Source organism: Labrus mixtus, chromosome 10 (assembly GCF_963584025.1).
Source record: "Labrus mixtus chromosome 10, fLabMix1.1, whole genome shotgun sequence".
NCBI classification, from domain to species: domain Eukaryota; kingdom Metazoa; phylum Chordata; class Actinopteri; order Labriformes; family Labridae; genus Labrus; species Labrus mixtus.
Genome location: NC_083621.1, coordinates 4,259,582 through 4,278,426, shown reverse-complemented (window position 1 = coordinate 4,278,426; position 18,845 = coordinate 4,259,582). Strand labels below are relative to the sequence as shown.

General features: G+C 41.6%; 1 protein-coding gene across 1 annotated transcript; it reads right to left on the bottom strand.

Moving 5' to 3' along the window:
• Positions 1-218: 218 nt before the first annotated feature.
• On the bottom strand, positions 219-3,890 carry phox2bb (paired like homeobox 2Bb). The gene is made up of 3 exons (XM_061047653.1): positions 3,248-3,890; positions 2,420-2,607; positions 219-1,979 (listed from the first exon to the last, which is right to left on the bottom strand). Exons 1-3 carry the CDS (start codon positions 3,486-3,488, stop codon positions 1,548-1,550), a joined length of 861 nt encoding a protein of 286 aa, XP_060903636.1. The 5' UTR covers positions 3,489-3,890; the 3' UTR covers positions 219-1,547.
• Positions 3,891-18,845: the final 14,955 nt, after the last annotated feature.

Here is an 18,845-nt window from a genome sequence, read left to right as displayed (position 1 = left end):
CAAAACACCTTCACATGATACTGAATATTTGCATCTCAAAGTCTTGGTACAACTTTAATCTAAAGAAAATGTTTTTTAATATTCTGAGTACTGTAGAAAAGTGGTGCTGTGCTGTCCTTGGTGCTGAAATGTCCCAGCTGCCTTTTCAAACGCTCATACCTACAAACTTTAAATATGTAACACTTCATTCACACAATTAGGATTAGCCTTTTTTTCCCCCATATAATAACACAATCTTCCAAAGAAAACATGACAAAGCAATCTTGGACTATTATTTGTTTTTTATCATCAACAACCATTTCAATGGTACACCTGGAAAACTATGTGCACATGTAGAAATATTTCCTTCTTAAATATAAGCATTCATTACCTACATATAAATAACTTTCAGATCCGGGACAAAACAAGTTACATAATGCTCACAAAATGGAGAGAGAAAAACAAAAAATCATTGTAAAATCAGACAGAGAGACAACATGCAAATAATATCGAAATAAATACAATGTTTGCATCCATTCCCTTTTTTATACCCAAAATAAATTCTTCCGAGGGAACTTTGTAAAACATCCAAAAGACTTGTATGATCGATCTACGAGGGAGTATGGCCTATGGTTCAACTATAGGAGACAAGAATACGTTTTATTAACACTTTACAATTTGAGCCACAAAAAACACTGCCGTAGAAAGACACACAAAACATACAGATTTTTCCTGTCGGAGATGAACATTGCAGTAGTTTGTGCCTTTTTTTCTTCGAGGAAATAATTGTTTTTATATCGATAATTTCAAGAAACTAAACTCTCAGCAAGCCCTGGAATTAAAAAAAAAAAAAAAACAACACCACAGCTGTCAGAGGCAGATCGTCTCTGCAGAGAACAGAAAAGCGCAATGCGTCTTGTTGGATAGTTTGTTGTGTCACAGCGTGGGGTTTGTGAGAGAGCATCCTCAGTCATGGTTTTATCAAACGTCTCTCTACCGGACAAAGCAGCTGTTGAACTCTGACATTAATTGTGACTTAACGAGGCTCCGTTTGCGCACTGATGGCACAACGCGTTTCCAGTGCGCAGACTTGTGTGTTTGCTTGTAAATTTTGGCGCAAAAAAAAATGTTCATCTTAGCAAGTCACTTCATCAAATATTCATTCTTCGGTGTGTGTTTTTTTTTTTTATCGGTTTCTGAATCTACGCATCAACAGAGGTGTCATTTGTTGATTCAAGAACAACAACATGCCCTCTCTCTCTTGTTTCAGGATTTCAGCTTCAAGGCGTGACCTGAAACATGTCTCTACCCTTGCAGAAATCTGCGTTGTAATAATGGACAGTATGACTTGTCAAGATGGATATTTCTACAGCAAAAGTGTCCACTGACCACAAGGAACTGTGCAAGGCATAAAAATAAAATAAGAGAGTTGTCGTCTTCTTTTTTAACTGCGTTGTATTGTCCTTCAGTCTGTCTCGGGGAATTGCTTTTCAGTCTCCGGAGGGACGAGGAGCGTCTCTCCTCCTCTGCTCAGGCTCTTCTTCCTCTTCCTCCGTCGGGGAGCTCCATTAGAACATGCTGGTCTTTACTAACGTAGCTTTGGCTCCGTTCTGTCTTTGCAAAGACGACAGTACGCTTGCGAACGGCCCGCCCAATGAGTCCGGGATAGATGTGATTCCTCCCGGGGCGGTGGCCCAGCCTTGGCTCGGTGCTGTCACGCCCATGCCGGTCGACACGGAGGTCTTCACCTGGTCCACCACCTGTCCGTTTCCGGTGGTGTTGACCTGTCCTCCGGTGGGGCTCGGTCCGCCGCAGTTGGAGGTGGGGACGGGGTTCGGTCCCGGTCCTCCTGTGCTGTCGGGGTCGGTAGATTTGGTGTCTTTGCTGTCGTCATCTCTGGGGTCCGACTTTTTCCCAGAGTTGGACTTGGCTGCTGCTGCGGCCGCTGCAGCTGCGCGCTCCTGCTTGCGGAACTTGGCACGCCGGTTTTGGAACCACACCTGGAAAAGACCATGAATGTAAACCACCGTTAGTGAGTGGTTGATTGATGTGTGCCAAAAAAATCAAACTATGCGTATAATTGTGTCTGTCAATTTGTCAAAACAAATAATATCATTGCCAAGAGTCACTTCAGCTCAGTTTACCAAAAACAACTAAATAATCAAACTTACAATTTGCATATTGAATCTAAATGTCTAAAAGTGTCCCTGGAGACATAAAACCTTTGATGTTGTTCATAAATGCAGAAGAAGAAGGGATATCAGCAGTCATTATGCAGACGCTTTAATTTTACTTAAATGTATTTCTAATGACTGATTACACGCAATATGCTATGAAGATTCTTATTTGGATCATAAATCCCCTTGTGCGTAATCGTGCGTAAAATCGCGCGTAAAGGGAACGGGTTGGCGCTTTTGTTGGAGAGCCGGTGTCTGTGTACCTGCACTCTGGCTTCAGTCAGATCGATTTTGAGTGCCAGCTCCTCTCTGGTGTAGATATCCGGGTAGTGCGTTTCAGCAAAAACCCTCTCGAGCTCCTTCAGCTGGGCGCTGGTGAACGTGGTCCGGATGCGCCTCTGCTTCCTCTTCTCGTTCAGTCCGCCGTGATCCGTGAACAGTTTGTAGGGAACTGTGAAGAAAATAGAAAAGGCAATGTTATAGGGTGCAATGGCAGCAGATATGAGTGTGTGTAATCGTGATGTTGTCTGATGGAAGTGAAAGTCCAAATTCGATATTTTGTATAAAATCCGGTTACGGATGCTGGGCTAAAGCTTCCAATCGTATTAAGCCTCTGATTACCTGTGAATTACTTCAGAATTGATAACGCTGCTGACCTGTGATGCGGTTAATTGTAATGTTAAACTAATTGTTGCTCCTCAGATTGAGGCTCAAGTTTGAAAACTTGTCATAATGTTCCCATCCGCCCCTGCGTGTTGCTACTGTAACTCCAATTCGGTGTCAATAATGAGCTTTAGTCTTTGGTTATCTAATTATTTCCGAAGCTTTATGTCTCATCGCAAAGTAAATAAATTATGCCGATCATTTTGGCAGCTTAAGATAATTCTGTTGGCGGTTTTTGGGTGTGACTGGGATAGTATAACCCCGTAACCGAATTACGGCTTGCCTGCAATCGCTTCTAACGTGATAAATTCTTTCATTTGTGTAAGCAAATTTCGTTTGGTAAATACTAAACACATTTCCATTTTCAAATGCAATCAAGACGTCCTATAATACGGCGGGGTTTGAGGCTTCCGGAGCTCGCTGCTTACCTGCGGCGTACGGGCTGCTCTGGTGGTCCCGTAGGGTCCCCAGGCTGCAGGAGCCCGGCGTGAGAGACGGACAGCCGGAGGTGGCCCCGAAAGTGGTCCTGATGGGATTGTACTGAAACCCGCTGGCCTGGCTGCACGAACTGAAGTCCGCGTAGGCCGATGCCAAGCTCGAGGTGTCCATCCCGGCCATACATGACTCGTAGGCAGAGGAATTTAGGTAAGAATACTCCATTTTATACATTTGAGAAGGCTCGGTTGAGTTAGAAAGCTGCACTTCCCGGGAAAACAAAAAACAAAAACTACCACCCAAAAAAAATGGGTTAGGAAGTAAAAAAAATAATAAATACCAAAGTGAGGAGGACGCGCGGTCTGAACTGGGGGGGCAGAGAGGACTTGTTTGGTTTGAACTGGTTGGAAAAAAAAAAGAGGCTGGACGGTGGGTAGATGTTCACTGCTCAGCGCCTGCTCCAAAACTGGCCTCCTTTATAGGAACCTAGCCCTGTTTTATGAAAAGCCCCCTAAGAGCCGCCTAGCCCGAGGTCTCTAGAGCATATAGTCCTCATAATAAACTTGGCTCTTTCCGCTTGGACAATAGCAAAGCGTTTGGTCTTATTGCTAGCGCTTTTTTACATGACAATAACTCATCAGTCTATTGGGCTGGCACTGGGGGCCCGGGCTGTCCAACCTCCCTATCATTGATCCCCTGCATCTCTAATTAGAATTTAATACCACGCCATTACGCAGCCCCTCCACCACCACCGCCGCTCCTCCACCCCATCCACCCCACTCCTCTCCAACCACCATCTTGCCCTTTAATTCAATCACACCACTTGGAAATAATGAAAGTTGGGTGACGATTCTCCCTGATCCAATTTTCTCCAAGCTTTTAAGCCTTTTAAGCGACCGTATACCTTGGGCAGGATTTCACATAGTATTCCCCCTCTGCCTTCCTCCCTCTGCCCGTCTGCTCCGACTCTTTTCTGCATGATCTTTTTTTTTTTTTAGCACTGAAGCACAAAGAAATGCACGTGCCTGTGCAGGTATAACGAACATTTCAGATTTATTTTTTTCCGTTTTTACGCTAAAACATTTAAAATTGCATTTAGGACTCGTATAAATCAGCAGAAATAATTAATCTCCTCTATCTTTGATGACGCTTTTGCACCAGAAATGTTCCGAGATATTCTTCTTTCACAGGAAAAGGTTTGAAAGAAGGAAAAAAAAAATGTTCTGACGTTTATTTTCACAGCAACAAAATGTTTTTTCGCCTTTTACTATATTATTTTTTAAAGAAAATACCGTGTGTGCATGGCTATGACTAAGAAGGCTCGTTCAGATAGTTTTTTTTCTCTCCCAGATGTGTTTTTGTGCGCGTGTGCACACCTGTCAAACACAAAAAAAACGATTTATACTCATAAACTTTCTCTTGTTGAATAATATTTTTATTATTTAATAACATATATAATTTATTCTATGATTTTATTTTTAAAAATTCTGGGTCAAACATGTTCAGCTAGCCTATAACCGAAGTTAAACAATAAAGATTAACCTATAAATGATCTAAATAAATAAATAAAAATCATAAACGAATGACCCAGCTCTAATGGAATAAAAGGCTTAACCTCTTTTTATTTTAAATAAATAAACACAATGTTTCTCACCCTTTTCTCTGCCCTGCTGCAGTGTTATCTGTGCTCAACTTCCAGGTGGGTTTTATGATTCAAATGAGTTTGTAATTGTCTTTATTACTTTCATTACTTTCATTATTTCGTTTATTTGGCGAATAACATCTTTCTAATGAAAGTAACGAACTGAGAGGCAGTCATCGGACCTCTCAGGCTCACAATATTGGCTGAGTGCTTAATTCGGTTTGTGTAATAAGGTGAACCGTTTCGTTGTGTGTGTGTGTGTGTGTGTGTGTGTGTGTGTGTGTGTGTGTGTGTGTGTGTGTGTGTGTGTGTGTGTGTGTGTGTGTGTGTGTGTGTGTGTGTGTGTGTGTGTGTGCGCGTGTGTGCGTGTGTGCGTGTGTGTCTCAGTGTTCAAGTCCTCGGCTGAGGCTTTATTTACTCTAAACTATCGAAAGACACACAAAAAAAGGCGCAACAGGAATTCTGGTTCAATTAAACAATTACACATGGCCGACGAGTGTTTGATGTTTGGATGTGTTCATCCCTCGTCCTGGTTCAGTTATTGATCTGAAATATCTCAGTAATAATCCAGCAGGGACTGAGAGATGCTCAGCAGTGATTTTATATGATCATATGAAGCCGCAGCATCATTTAAACACTCTGGATATTATAAACATTTGTCTCTGAAATTATTAAGACACGTTTTATTAAAGGATTATTATTGGTCTTTTTTATTTTTTCATTTTAGTTGATTTTATCCATCACATCATGATCTTAATTTTACATCATTACTCAAAAAAATGTTAGTAAATATAAAACAAATAGCCTATTTATTTGTTCATATCAGGAGATATAAGAAGATAGAAATATAGTTTTAAGTTTTTTTAAAAGGAAGTGAAACTAGTAAAATTCATCTTTTCATATCAGGTTAAAATCTAGATTTTAAAAGTATTTTTATTTTAAGCTTCTAAACTCTGAGGTTCGAGCTGCTCTTTCTCTCCACATCGTCTCCACGTGTCAATAAAAGAAACGTGAATGGATGAGATTTGTAGGTTTAAAAATGTCTCTAAACTCGTTTTGCACACTGAACATTTTGACCTTCATTCTTCAGGCTGCGAGCTGCAGCTTCTATATGATCTGTTAAAATAAAGAGAAGACCCCGCACCCTTTTACCATCAATTATTTTTTACTCAACAATTGCTGACGTGTTTCTGTGTGTTTCTGCCTTTTCTTTCGTGCACGTTTTCTTTTCAACAGATCAACGAGAGCCAAAAAAAAAAGGTAATTCTTTCTTGACACAACCCGGTGCCTATTATGTAAATGTTTTCTTTTTTTTTTTTTATTTCCCCCCCTTTTCTACACACGAGCTGGGACCCAAAAGTTGTACCAAATGGTTAATTTGATTATTGAAACCAAAGAACCAAATGGTTCACCGTCCTCCCTCCACGCGTCTGGCAGCGAGAAAAGAAACCATCTCTGGGAATTAATCTAATAACGCTCAAAGGAACGAGAAGTCTTTTCTGATATTTCGCCGAGGCAAATACAATTAGAGCTTTTAGCCATCGCTTTCTTTCACTGAAGCAGCTCTTTATTCTTGTGCTCTATAGTCCCTCCACCAGCCTCCACCAGCTATTGAAACGCCTCCTCTTTGATACTTTCAACATCGTTTAATTCTTTCAGCTGCTTCGGCTGCTCTGACGAGCCACAGTTTGATATTTTGACGTGATAATTTTAAATCAAAACTGCGGAAATCTGCAGTCTGAGTAAATTCAAACGATTTTCTGAAGCTTGTGCATGATGCAAAACCCCCGCGAACACCCTGCACAGGAGGAGGCCTGGTGGCTGCAGGTTGCATCAAATGGTGCAAACAGTGATTTACAGTAACATAATGAGCCTGTAATTCAAGTAAAGCGGTGGTTAATTCGTAATTATGCGGCAAATAAAGGGCTTCAACCATATGCCTTCACTTAAATAAATCAGCAAAATGCGATGTGTGTAAACTCTAAACTCCCCTGGCAAGTGCCGGACAATAGGCGGGCTGCGGGAGGAACTCCTCTCCATTTAGTGCGCACTGTCGTTGCTCAGCAATATAGGAATGCGGGTCGACAGGAGTGACAAAAAAGAGGAACAAAATGCCATTGTCTCTGGATGGATTGGATGGATCCACTCCCCCGAAAAGGCAGAGACACAGAGGAGGATAAAAAAGAGGGGAGAACGCGATGGGGAGGGTCCCGGCTGTCACATTTCACCTCCAATGTCTCACTCCTCACGCCCGAGGAAATCCTGCGCTTATCAAAACGCGTATTAATAAGGCCGTTTGTTGTTGCAGGGGAGGGGCTCGAGAGCGGATCAAAAATTCATTTTGAGGACGCTCTCGTGGCAATTTAGTCTGATGTCTCAATTTGATAGACAGGGTGGATAAAAGGGGGGCTCATATTCACCTGCAAAAAGCGTGAAAACACCCGGATGAAAGCTAAAAAGTGGCCTTTCTTCAACAGCTCCAAAATTAAACTATTATCTAAGATACATATAATTAATTTATGATGATATACAGATAATATTCTGTAATATATGATACGCCATTTTTGTCTTGATGTTATCAACACGTGACAGAGAGGGAGAAAAAAAACCTCAAACATCTGAGTTCAAAGTGTTCCAGGTCTGTGCGTAAAAGCGCATCGCATTTCCAAGCGCACAGATGGAAAGTGACATCTGGAGAAGAGAGCCAAATTCAATTAGATGCTGGTGTCTTCTCCCTGTGTCTGGAAAAAAAAGCAAAAAAAAAACGTGCACAACAAAAGGCTACGTGCAGATGTCATGTTGTTATTTCATGGTTTTTGACGTAATTTCACCTGATGCGCCTTTTATCTGTTTTTGGCACATATTCGAGGGCGCTGTGCACCTTTTGTGGTGATGGAAGGAGGGGATGCAGAGGAGGAAAGTGTCATTTTATCCAGAAAAAAAGACCAAGTCATCGCACTGAACTAAAGAAAACAAGGAAGAAAAATGTTGTTTTTCATCATTTGACAAAGATTATTTCGCCTATTCAGAAACAAATGATTCCTTTAAAAATGTAAACAGGTGCGGTCACTAAAGGCTCCTCAGTGTGTGTGATGTTCTCCTCTTTTCTCTCACTAACTCATCCCTTTATCTTCCAGATGCTGCAGCCAGCTCCTGCACACTCACGGCTCGTCTCTCCTGCTCCTCTCCGGCCCATCTGAGCCCTTTATCTGAGCTTCCCCGAGTGACCAGGAGACCAGCCAGTGGATTAACATAAAAATCTTATTCCGAGGGATAAGATTAGGAAAACATATTACCCTCAAACGCGGCCTTGGCACGAGCGGGAGCCATGGCAAGAGATCAATTACTAAATTACTCCAACCTCTAAGTCGACATTAACGCAGAGAAATGCCATCGACCCGTTCTGAAATAAGATTTCACAAAGATGTGATCATTAAATCTCTTGCCAGTGTTCAAGAATTTGATTCATAAAAATCGTCTGAAATGAGATGGAATTAAATTCTTATCGGGGCTCTTGTCATCGTTTCATCCCCGCGCTGTTTAACGTTGGTCAATGGCCTTCATGAGATTTCCCCCTGTAAATAAACTTAGTAATTGAATCCGCCTCTCCACGACACATTGTTTGCTTGTTATTAATTTATTGCAGCCGTGCAGGAGGGTGGAGGGGGCCTGAGCATGTCCCGGATGTTGCTGCTGCTGCAGACTTTTCAGTAAATGTTTTAATGCACCAAAAGAAAATCGTGTTTTTACAGATAACAACCTCTGCAGAAAGACGAGGAGTGAAAAATCATCTGTCCATTTTTTTTGGCCTCCCTCAGTGGGGTCAAGGCATATTTTATTTAGCATAGTCTACTGGCATTGCCCCCCCCCCCCCCCCCCCTCCACAGTCCTGCATTAGCAATTGACAATTATTAGCCCCAGCCTCATAAATCAGCTGCGTGACCCGTTATTATTGTTGAATTGAATAGCTGTTGGGGAAGTGAGGGTCAGTGTCATTAACTCGCCCCCTTCCCCTCCCCTCCCTCTCCACACCCCACCCACCCCTCGGGCCCCCTGAAGGCATTTGGCCCCTCTATACAAGGACCTGCTGGCTAATAATGCCGTGTGTGCGGCCCTGAAAAGCTTAATCACACATGCATTAAGCGGCAGACAGCGGCTCTTTTGTGCGCACGTAGGTTTACTGGAATTAAGCGATTAATGGTCATCTGAGCGGCAGGCGACAAGGCGGCCGCATCGAGGATGATGGAGCGATTTTTAATGTCGGGGGGGGGGGGGGGGGGGGGGGGGGATTTAGCCTGTAGGAGCGGAGGCGTTAAAGGAAGGAAGGAGGGAGGGGGTGGGCAGCAATTACAGTAGGCCGTGTCTCCCAATCCATCATAAAACGTCAAGGTCATTGTGCATTATATTGATTATTATACACGCTTTGTAAGCTTTATTACACCCCCCCCCACACACACACACACACACTGCTTACATATTATAATATGCAAAATATAGAACATGTAAACACCTGCTATCAATTTCTGAAGCTGCTAATTTGTCTCGCCCCTGCACCCCCTCCTCTCTCATCTCATATTCTTTTGATGTGTTATGACTGAACACGTGGCCTATAACACTCCAGCAGCACCAGTTTGGCCTCCAGCAGCCATCTGCATAAACCATCAGGCTTCATATGAAGTATTATTTCCATATAGTCAAAAGAGTCCCAACAAGTAGGGCCTCCAATATTCATAACATGCAGCACAACAGGAACCCGGTTTGTTGTTTAAAATCCACCTGGCGAGTCCAGCATGATCGATGACTGAAAGGAAGGGAGGCCATGTTCGGATGAATCATTTCAAATGATAACCAAACGTGTATCATTACAAACTTCAAATCACCTTTTAAAACGTCAACATCTTCTATCTGGCTTAAAGCTTTGATAAGGACTTTAGTGTACTCATTATGGGACATACTGAGATTAATCCTGATGCCTCTATGTGACCTACAAGAGAAGAACTCTTACAGTCATGAAATCTCTGCTGTGGTGAAGGTGTCAGATATGAAGGTTTAAATCACTGGTTCTCAACTGGTCTAGTCTCAGGACCCACCACCATCTCCTCTGTGAAAAACCGCAACCCAAATCTCTGATATTTTTCGACCAATCAGATTTATTTACTAACAAAAATTGTGCAGTTTGGACCTCAGTTGGTACAAAACATGTAGTAGAAGCAAAAAACTTTACATAAAAAACATGTTTAAAAAAGCGCTTCACAAACTTTTTTACACCAGTTTTTTTCCAGGCACACATTCATGACTCACTGACAATGTGTCCGCGACCCAACTCTGCTTAAAACCAGGCCCCCAATTCTGCAGAAACTGTTGTTTTTCACATTTTCCACTTAAAATGTTCTCAATTAATAATATGTTTGACTATTAAAAGAAAGTAGGATGATATTTTTAATCATAAAATCCTATAGGAGGGCCAGTATCTTAGTGGTTAGTGTGCACGCACCCCATGTTCAGAGGTTGGAGTCCTCCAAGCGATGGCCCAGTTTTGAATCCGACCTGTGGCACCTTTCCCGCATGTCATTCCCCACTCTCCCGATTTCTGACTCCATCCACTTTCCTATCTCTAAAAAAAAGGCATGAAAAGCCAAAAAAAAAAAAAACCTTTAAAAGAAAAACCTACTTAGCTTACAAGCTCAGCAAAGAGGTAACCACTTTGTCCACAGGGGGCGCCAAAATCAACAAAAATCTAAAGTTCATCATACGATCTTTAATAGCTGTGTCTTACCTTCATGCCACCTGTATGGGCGGGACAGCTTATACGATTTTCTTTTAAGTATTTCTTCTTTCACATCGATGTTTAAACCAGCTCTCTCAGAACGCTCCGTTTTGGTGTGTGTGTCTCTTTAAATGTAATGACCCCCGCTGAGTTTTCCCCGTAGACATCACTCCTCTGTAGGGAGAATAAAAATGGCAGAGCTGTGAAAAAGTTTTACTCTAGGCTGGGGGTGGAGTCCATGGGTGGAGATACCAGGGGAGGGGAGGGGATTTTTTTTTTTTTTTTTATCAGAATCCCACTGTGACATCACAAGGAGAGCACATTTGAAACGGAGCATTTTTCTCTGTGTTGTAAGACTTATGCAGACCACAAACAAAGGACTGGATGGTTTATTTCACATGTTGTGGGTCATTAGACACTCAGGTTACCCAAATATATGTTTAAAAACACTGTAGAAGTGGATTTTTAATAATATGTCCCCTTTAACATGAACATACACAATCATCCTCCTGACTTCCTGAGTCATCATCAGGCGTTTTCCTAAAAGACATGCAGCCAACCAAAAGAAGCACGCCGTTATCCTTCTGGTTGGAACATTTCAGAACGAGGTAAGTTTACAAATCAACAGAATTAAAACCACATGAAGTGTTGTTTTTTTTTTTAGACATTCAAATGCAGAAATGTTACATATCCCTCCTCATGATTGGCTCTACTTTAAATCCATTTAACCTTCAAAGATAATTCAAGTGTAGCTTCACTTGTTTGTTTGTGTTTCGATGCTCCGTTATGGTTTGTGTCACTGCTGGGACTTAAACTCCTCTTCAAACTTAACTTCGACTTAATCCAAATATTGAAAACTATTCGACTCTTTTCAAATATCTAAGAGTTACTTTAATGCACATTTTATCTTACACGTTTCTGTTCAAAATCTAGATATCTAGATCTAGAAATCTAGAAAACTGTCACTGTGAATGAACATATACATTGTTACAATTCTCTTAGCAGAATATACATATAATATTTAATTTAAATTATCATATACGCACACTTTTTAATGTAAATACTGTAAAAACTACCTCATGTTTACTTCAGCATCTTTTCACTACTCACCACTGCACTATTATCTTATATTATCCTATTTAGCCTTGTACATATTAGTCTTTGCTTATTTGTTTATTTTTGTGTTTATTGTTGATATTTAATATTATACCTACAAAGAGAGCACAGTTTACCAAAGTTAAATTCCTTGTGTGTTTAAGCATACCTGGCCAATAAAGCTGATTCTGATTCTGATTCTGATATCCAATTACACACATCATTACTATCTGATGTTTATTGCTCTATACCGAAGAAAAGTCATTTATTTTATGAATGAAATGTAAACCGCACATACTCAACATGTCAGTGATAATCAACAGGTTCACATATTTTTAACATATTTATCTCACTGTTAAGTTTTTATTTCTCTTTTTGTTTATCTCGAGTTTCTGCGGAAAACACGTCCATCTTTAGTCACAATGATCCAAACATCATCATCTCACTTTTCACACACACAAACCTCCGATTAGTAAACTCTATGATGTCCACGAGGAAGTCAACTTCCCTGAAATTTCATGTTCACTTTGTCACCATTAGTCCTCCTCAGGAAAAGCCATCCACGCTGACGGCAGAGGGTGATTTATGCCGCCATGACCACCGTCCAATGGCACCGCCTGTTGATCAATCAAAGCTAATTTGATTGGAAGGAATCCTTAAAGAACAGCCAGATGGGAGCCATCAGAGTCAGTCTGTCCACTGCAGGCTCTGATTCACTTCCTGTTCCCAGAAGGCCGCTCTCTGGGCTCTGAAGGATGATGCTGCAGCACAGAGCTGGAAGAGATAGATTGGGTATTCCCGCCTGAAATCGATACATGTGGATAGTGAGTTGGCCAGTGCACAAACTGGGTGTCTGAGAATGTTTTATAATGCTGTCACAAAAAAAAAAACATGTTAGTGAGCTGCATTGCACACCGCTTAGAAAACAGATATGTTGTTTGTTAAAAGATATCAACATAATTTTCAGCAGCAGTAGATATGCTACCATGTCTTTGACCCTTCAATAGTCTGGAAAATAAAGTAATTGCTATAAAATGAGTGAATCTGTGATTTATCCATTTTCTTAGATTGAAAATGAATCAAATGAAGAGACAAGAACCAGACATGAATTTACCCTCAACATCTTTGTATACACAGTCTGATACATCGTATTCCCCTCTGCCATAGAGGGCCAATATAAAAAACACACTCTCTGACCTTCTCCTTGTAGTTTAATATAAGTTGATTCAGCGTGCATCATCCTCCAGCTGTTAACACCGAACACTGAACCAAATCTCAAACTGAAATAGGTCAACAAATACACTCCTCCTGTTTGAGATGCTTTTGTTATAAGCTGCAGTTCCCGGTCGGTTATAGAAACAATTCTCTGTTCTTTTAAGAATATGTGTTTTTTTATTTTTTTTATTTTTTTATTTTTTTTATTTAAGCAGGAAAAAGTCTCATTGAGATTAAAAATCTCTTTTACAAGAGCGTCCTGGCCAAGACAGGCAGCAGCACAATTACAGGCTTTCAGACATAAAACACTTAACAACAATGAACATAAATACAGGAATCACAAAAACAACCATTCATCAGAATCTGTCATAAGTCATCAGCAACAAAGCGATCAAAAAGGGCAAAACGAGTTAGTTAAAACATCTACAGTCAGATATTTCTGCCTCCAGATCTTTAAGACGACCTTTAAAAACATTCATGGAAACCAGCTCCCCCAGATTTAAAGTATCTTGCAACCGATCCAAAGAAGAGGGAGCAGCATACTTGAACGCCCTTTTTCCTAAGAAAGCACCACCTGTGTCCTGTTTGTAGAGATTTTATGCCGCACACCAATTTTTATTATCTTATAGTGCTTTCACACTTGCAGAAAACTCCTGAATAAAACCCTGAAGTTTTAAGGGTGAGCTGCATGTGTGAACGCAAACAGACAAAACGTATCCAGAGTGTATCCTGAAATAATACACATTGATTTAAAGACAAATATTCTCATTCTAGCGTCCTATACTGTTGTGCGCCGATTCTGCGTCGTTTATTTTTTCGTCATAGCTTGCCTCAGGAGACCCCCCCCCTACCCAGCGGGATAGTCTCCTGCTGTGAGGTGCATGAGGGGCAGTCCTCCTGAAAATCTCTAGAAACTTTTATGAGTGCATCTGTGAAAACAGCTAAAGATTCATCCAAAAGTTAACATGGTCTTTCACTCATGGGCGGTTCTAGGCAGGGCCCAACAGGGCCCAGTGCCCCTCTAACACTGAGCTTGGTCCCCCCTTTGGCCACCCCTTTCAAAAGGAAGAGCCCCCCTAATAACACATACACAGTATTTGACTCAACAACCGGACTCACAATCTAGTATTAAAAACTGTTACTGAAACAAATATAAATCATGGTATTTAATGATGTGCGCTATTATTTGGCATAATATTTATATATATATATTTTAAAGCGATCATTTTGTCTTTTTTTCACCTGGGTTTAATGTTCCCCTCTGACAAAACAGCTAGCTCCAGTTTGGCCCCCTCAGTAAAAGTGGTCTAGAACCACCACTGCTTTCACTCCAAACAAGTGCAAAGCTAGCTTACACTAGAGTCAAAGTCCAAAAGGGAGGTGAAGTTGTGCAAAACTTCACGGTAATCCATCCAAAAGTGAAAAAAAAGGGAAATATTTTACTCTCAACCAAAGTAGTAGACTGATGTTTCCATCCTTGTAAAAGTAAGGACAAGGAGTATGGAGTAGAAAAGCAGCTGTCTTCTTTTTTTTCCGCTTGAAGGAATGTGAGCTTCCATTCTATCTCTTCTATTTCTACACCCTGTATCTCCCCCTCCTCTGTCTCCCCTGTTGAAGCTTGACGTGACAAATAGCTGGATGTGCACTTTTCTGCATCAAAACCAACATGCCCCTCATCATCGCTGTGTGCAAATTTGATCAGAACACACCCCAGGATCCCTCGGCTGCCCGATGATGAATTGGCATATTAGGGACGATGTTTATGCATCAGGCCGGCACTCTCTCGGCAAATGACAGTAAATTGCTCCTCAGACAAATCTCTGGTCTGGGATTCCACCGACTGGGGGATGAATTGAAGCCTCTGCGTCGATCCCGTGGGTTCCAGGAAACCTCGTCAAAGAGAGCAGATGATGAGTCCTGCTTAATCAGCCGAGACGTTTTCTGTAAAGTTAATCATTTTGAGTTCATTTAGCAAAGACAAAGGTGAGACTGAACAAAGCCCGACTCTAAAGCAGGTCTGCATAGCGCTGCTAACAGTTGCTAATACAGAGACGGAAACAACGGAAATGAGAAAATAACCACCCGTCATGTTTAAAGTATAACGTGTAAGAGTTTTGAATTCTTGAAAATGACGTTCAGCGAGCCTTAGCACATGGAAGAACTTCAGGAAGAATATGACTCAGCTTTTCGATTTGAACCATCAGTGATGACACCGGTGGTTGTTTTATGAACTGCAGCCAGCGTCTCTTTTATTCGGCTCGCTCTGTGAAGGCTTTTTCAAAAACTGTGACGTGACATGAACAGACAGATTAACCCGCATTATGTAAATTAAAAACCTTTGTTTTGTGCATTTAGCTAAAAAAATGTCCTGTTCGATAAATAAGATCGATGGCATATTTTCGAAATACACAATTTATAGTCATCCATCACGTTGGTGGGTTAGGTAATTTAGCTCGTTACCTTGCTGGCATCAGATGTTATTTAGCTTACGATAATGCTAACTAGAAAGCTTAGCTTAGCTTAGCTAGCTTTATATTAGTAAAATAGCTTGGAACTGACGTTGATTGCTAATTACTGTTAACTGTTGTGATTTCAAAGCGGCAAGAAACCCAACTTACCCTCCAGATAGGTCACTGGGTGGGGTGGGCACCATGCGTGGAGGCTGTGGTCCTCATTTCAGCGGTCGTGGGTTCGAGTAGTTCGGTCCTTTGCTGCGTTTCGTCGCCAACGCTCTCCTCCCGACATTTCCTGTCTTTCTTCAGCTGTCCTATCAAGCGGGGGCAGGAAGACCTTAAACATAACTTTAAAACACACATCAGTCACAGGAGTTAGGACAAAGTAGGCCCGGTTGACGCTAAGCTAGCTATCGATTCATTATTACTGCAAGCAAGCTAACATCGCCTTAGCCGTATTTAAGCTTGTTTTCCACCAACTTTGGTCGCCATCCCATTGGCCAGACAGGCGTCCCTAGTTTTTGTGCTTTGTAATTGTACTCTGTTGGGGGGAGGCCGGACATTTGTTAACATTAGCTAGTGTTGCACTGTTGGTAAGAGGTTGCATTGTGAGGGAGTTTAAGCTAAGCAAGGTACTTTAGCACGCACATTAGCATCACATCGTTTTTATTTCCCCAGCAAATCCACCTTGGCTCCTTTACCACAGATTGTTATTATTACAGCACTGGTCAAATAAAAGAAAGGTTTCACAGTTTTTGTTAAAATTACAATCAATAATTTCGACGTTTACAACATTTCAAAATGCTTTTTAAATTATTATTACCCTAAATTCACCTTTAAATACGATCAGGCAAATGTAATGCCACACTGAGGGAGTGAGTCTATGAAGCCAGGAGTTGAACTTGGCTCTTCATATAGCTTTTATAAGAATTAACGTCAGTGTAGCTGGCCTGGCTCAGCCTGGTCCAGGTCCAGATTGAAGCCACAGAATGAAAACCAATAGCCCAGGGCTGATATAGAGTATCAGCGAGAAGACGGAGGGAACCGTAAGAGGAGCAATAAAGCTAATGTGATCAAAGAAAATGGCTCTCTGAATAGAGGTGGGATGAAAGCCATACCCCCTGAAATCTGGGTTTGCAGGCCCCGGCTGAGGTGACAGCATGATGAAGTTTCTATTGAATTTTCTGAGAGTAGAAGCAAAGTAGCCCTAAACCACTACCACTCACGTGAGGGATGTGAAATTGATAGGCAATATGTGTTCATCAATGGTAGGCCTCATTGTTGAAAACATCGCAGAGTTTCACAAATCTGACGTGAACATTAACTCAATCTATTTAGGGTTGAGGCTATAGCATTTGTGCTTGTACTGGCATCGTGACAGGAGTGTAATGCTATTAGTAGTGACTGTAGTTAAAGAAAATTGGTGTTAGCAGAAGGGTTATGAACTCAGTAGGTTTTTACTTGATCCTAAAACACATAAAGAAGAACTACAAAAACTAGCAAAATGAACCCCTCAGCTGACATTTGCACTGCATTTAAAGAAAATATCAAATTAATGTTAAAAGGGTGAATGCAGGGTTTTTTTTTGTATTTTCTTTATTTTGTCAACAAACAGCATTTGGTCTCTGGTTAAAACCAAGTCTGGTTCCTCCTTTGGGTTTTAAATGGCTGAGTTTAAGAAGTGGGCAAATATCCCCTTTTCCACCAAAGATACTTTTAGTTCCGGGGACTTCTCTTCAAGGAACTAAATGGTTCCTGTGGCCCATTGTTCCTGAGCATGAAGTCCTGGGAAGATTCTGCAAATCAGGCCAATGACAAATGGAAAAGCAATAAAAGTAACTGCACTAGGGGGGGGGGGGGGGGCGCCGGTAGCCTCGGGGTTAGTGGAGGTGCTATCCTTCTGTGGCTCCTTTACCGCATGTCATTCTACACTCTCGCTCCCCCTGATTCTATCCACTGTCCTCTCTAAATACAAGCATAAAAAAAAACAAAGAAGTAGGTGGCAGTGAGCAAGATGTTACCGTATACGGCGATGGTCAGGCCAGTATTATCATTTGTGCAACACTTCAGTTAGCCTGTTAGCATAGCATGTTTTTGATCGTGCTGTGTTGCACTGCACATTGCTTCAATGAATCAAAACTGGATGTGAAGAACGCTGGTAGAAAACCGGATTCAAAACATTGACTTAAAACATGAAAATAATCAAACATTGGACTTGCTGCTGTAGTCTTTTAAACTTGAACTTTGAAACATGAACTTCCAAACTCCATTCGATCTGCAGAGTCCCTCTGCACCTTTAAGAAAAAGCTAAAGACCCAGCTCTTTCATGAATACCTACTAACTTAATGATGATGGTCTCCATATTATTGATGATGATGATGGTAATGACGATGATTTTTGTTTGATAACGACGACTTATAAGATGGTTTCTATACTGATTAGAGCTCTCAAGAACTGCCCTCAATGTTGTGCTTTGCCTCTGGTCACTTCCTGTCAGCACCTGTGTGTCCAATCAGACTCAAAGCTGATCGTTTGCTCTTACTGACATTGTTCCCTTTTTTCTAGATCCTTGCTTGTGTTGTTCTTACTCTCTGATGTACGTCGCTTTGGATAAAAGTGTCTGCTAAGTGAATTGTAGAATTGTAGAATGGAGGTAAATAAACACTCTTAAGTGGATATCACAGAAATCTGACCTATTCTCTAAATCAGAACACAACCCTTCTTGGTATCTCTTGATTAATGGTTTGGATGCTTTATAATCAAAACAACAAACCAATAAAGCAACAGTCATTATCATTTAGGGGATCTTTGGTATTTATTGACCATCAGCAGCATGTAACACCCAGAGGCAACAAGCTGAGTGTGTGGAGGGTTTTTGTTGAGCTTCTATTCAAAAGCAATCACAAAATGCCCACCAGTTTGCAACCAGCCGTTCGTCCGCCCTCTCCTTCCTCCTGCCTGTGTTTGCAGGTTTGCATCTGAATCAGGGCGCTGGCGGGGGCCCGAGCGCCTCGGCCACGTGGACTCAGATTGATGTCATTGTCTCGGCACACTGACCTTTGCTGTAATACCCACGGCAGACATCACAAACTCTCACATCAATTTAGCCCAATTGGATGTGGCATGTCTTGGCTAACTCGATTTGTGGAGAAATGCACCTGTCTCTGCCTTCCCTCCCTATAGATTTACTCGAGGGGAGGGGGGGGGGGAGGAAGAGGAGGGAGGGAGGTGGTGCAGAGAAAGGAAGAGTGAGGGGAGGGGTTTTGGAGTGCAGTTGCCTCCCCCCCCTTCTCCTCACCCCCTAAAAAAACGCTCACCCACATGCATATAAACACCACACACCCACATCTCTCTCTTTCTCTTCCCCTCAGCTCTTTTCCCTCGTCCATACTTTGCAGATGTAGCTCTTCTGCAGCAGC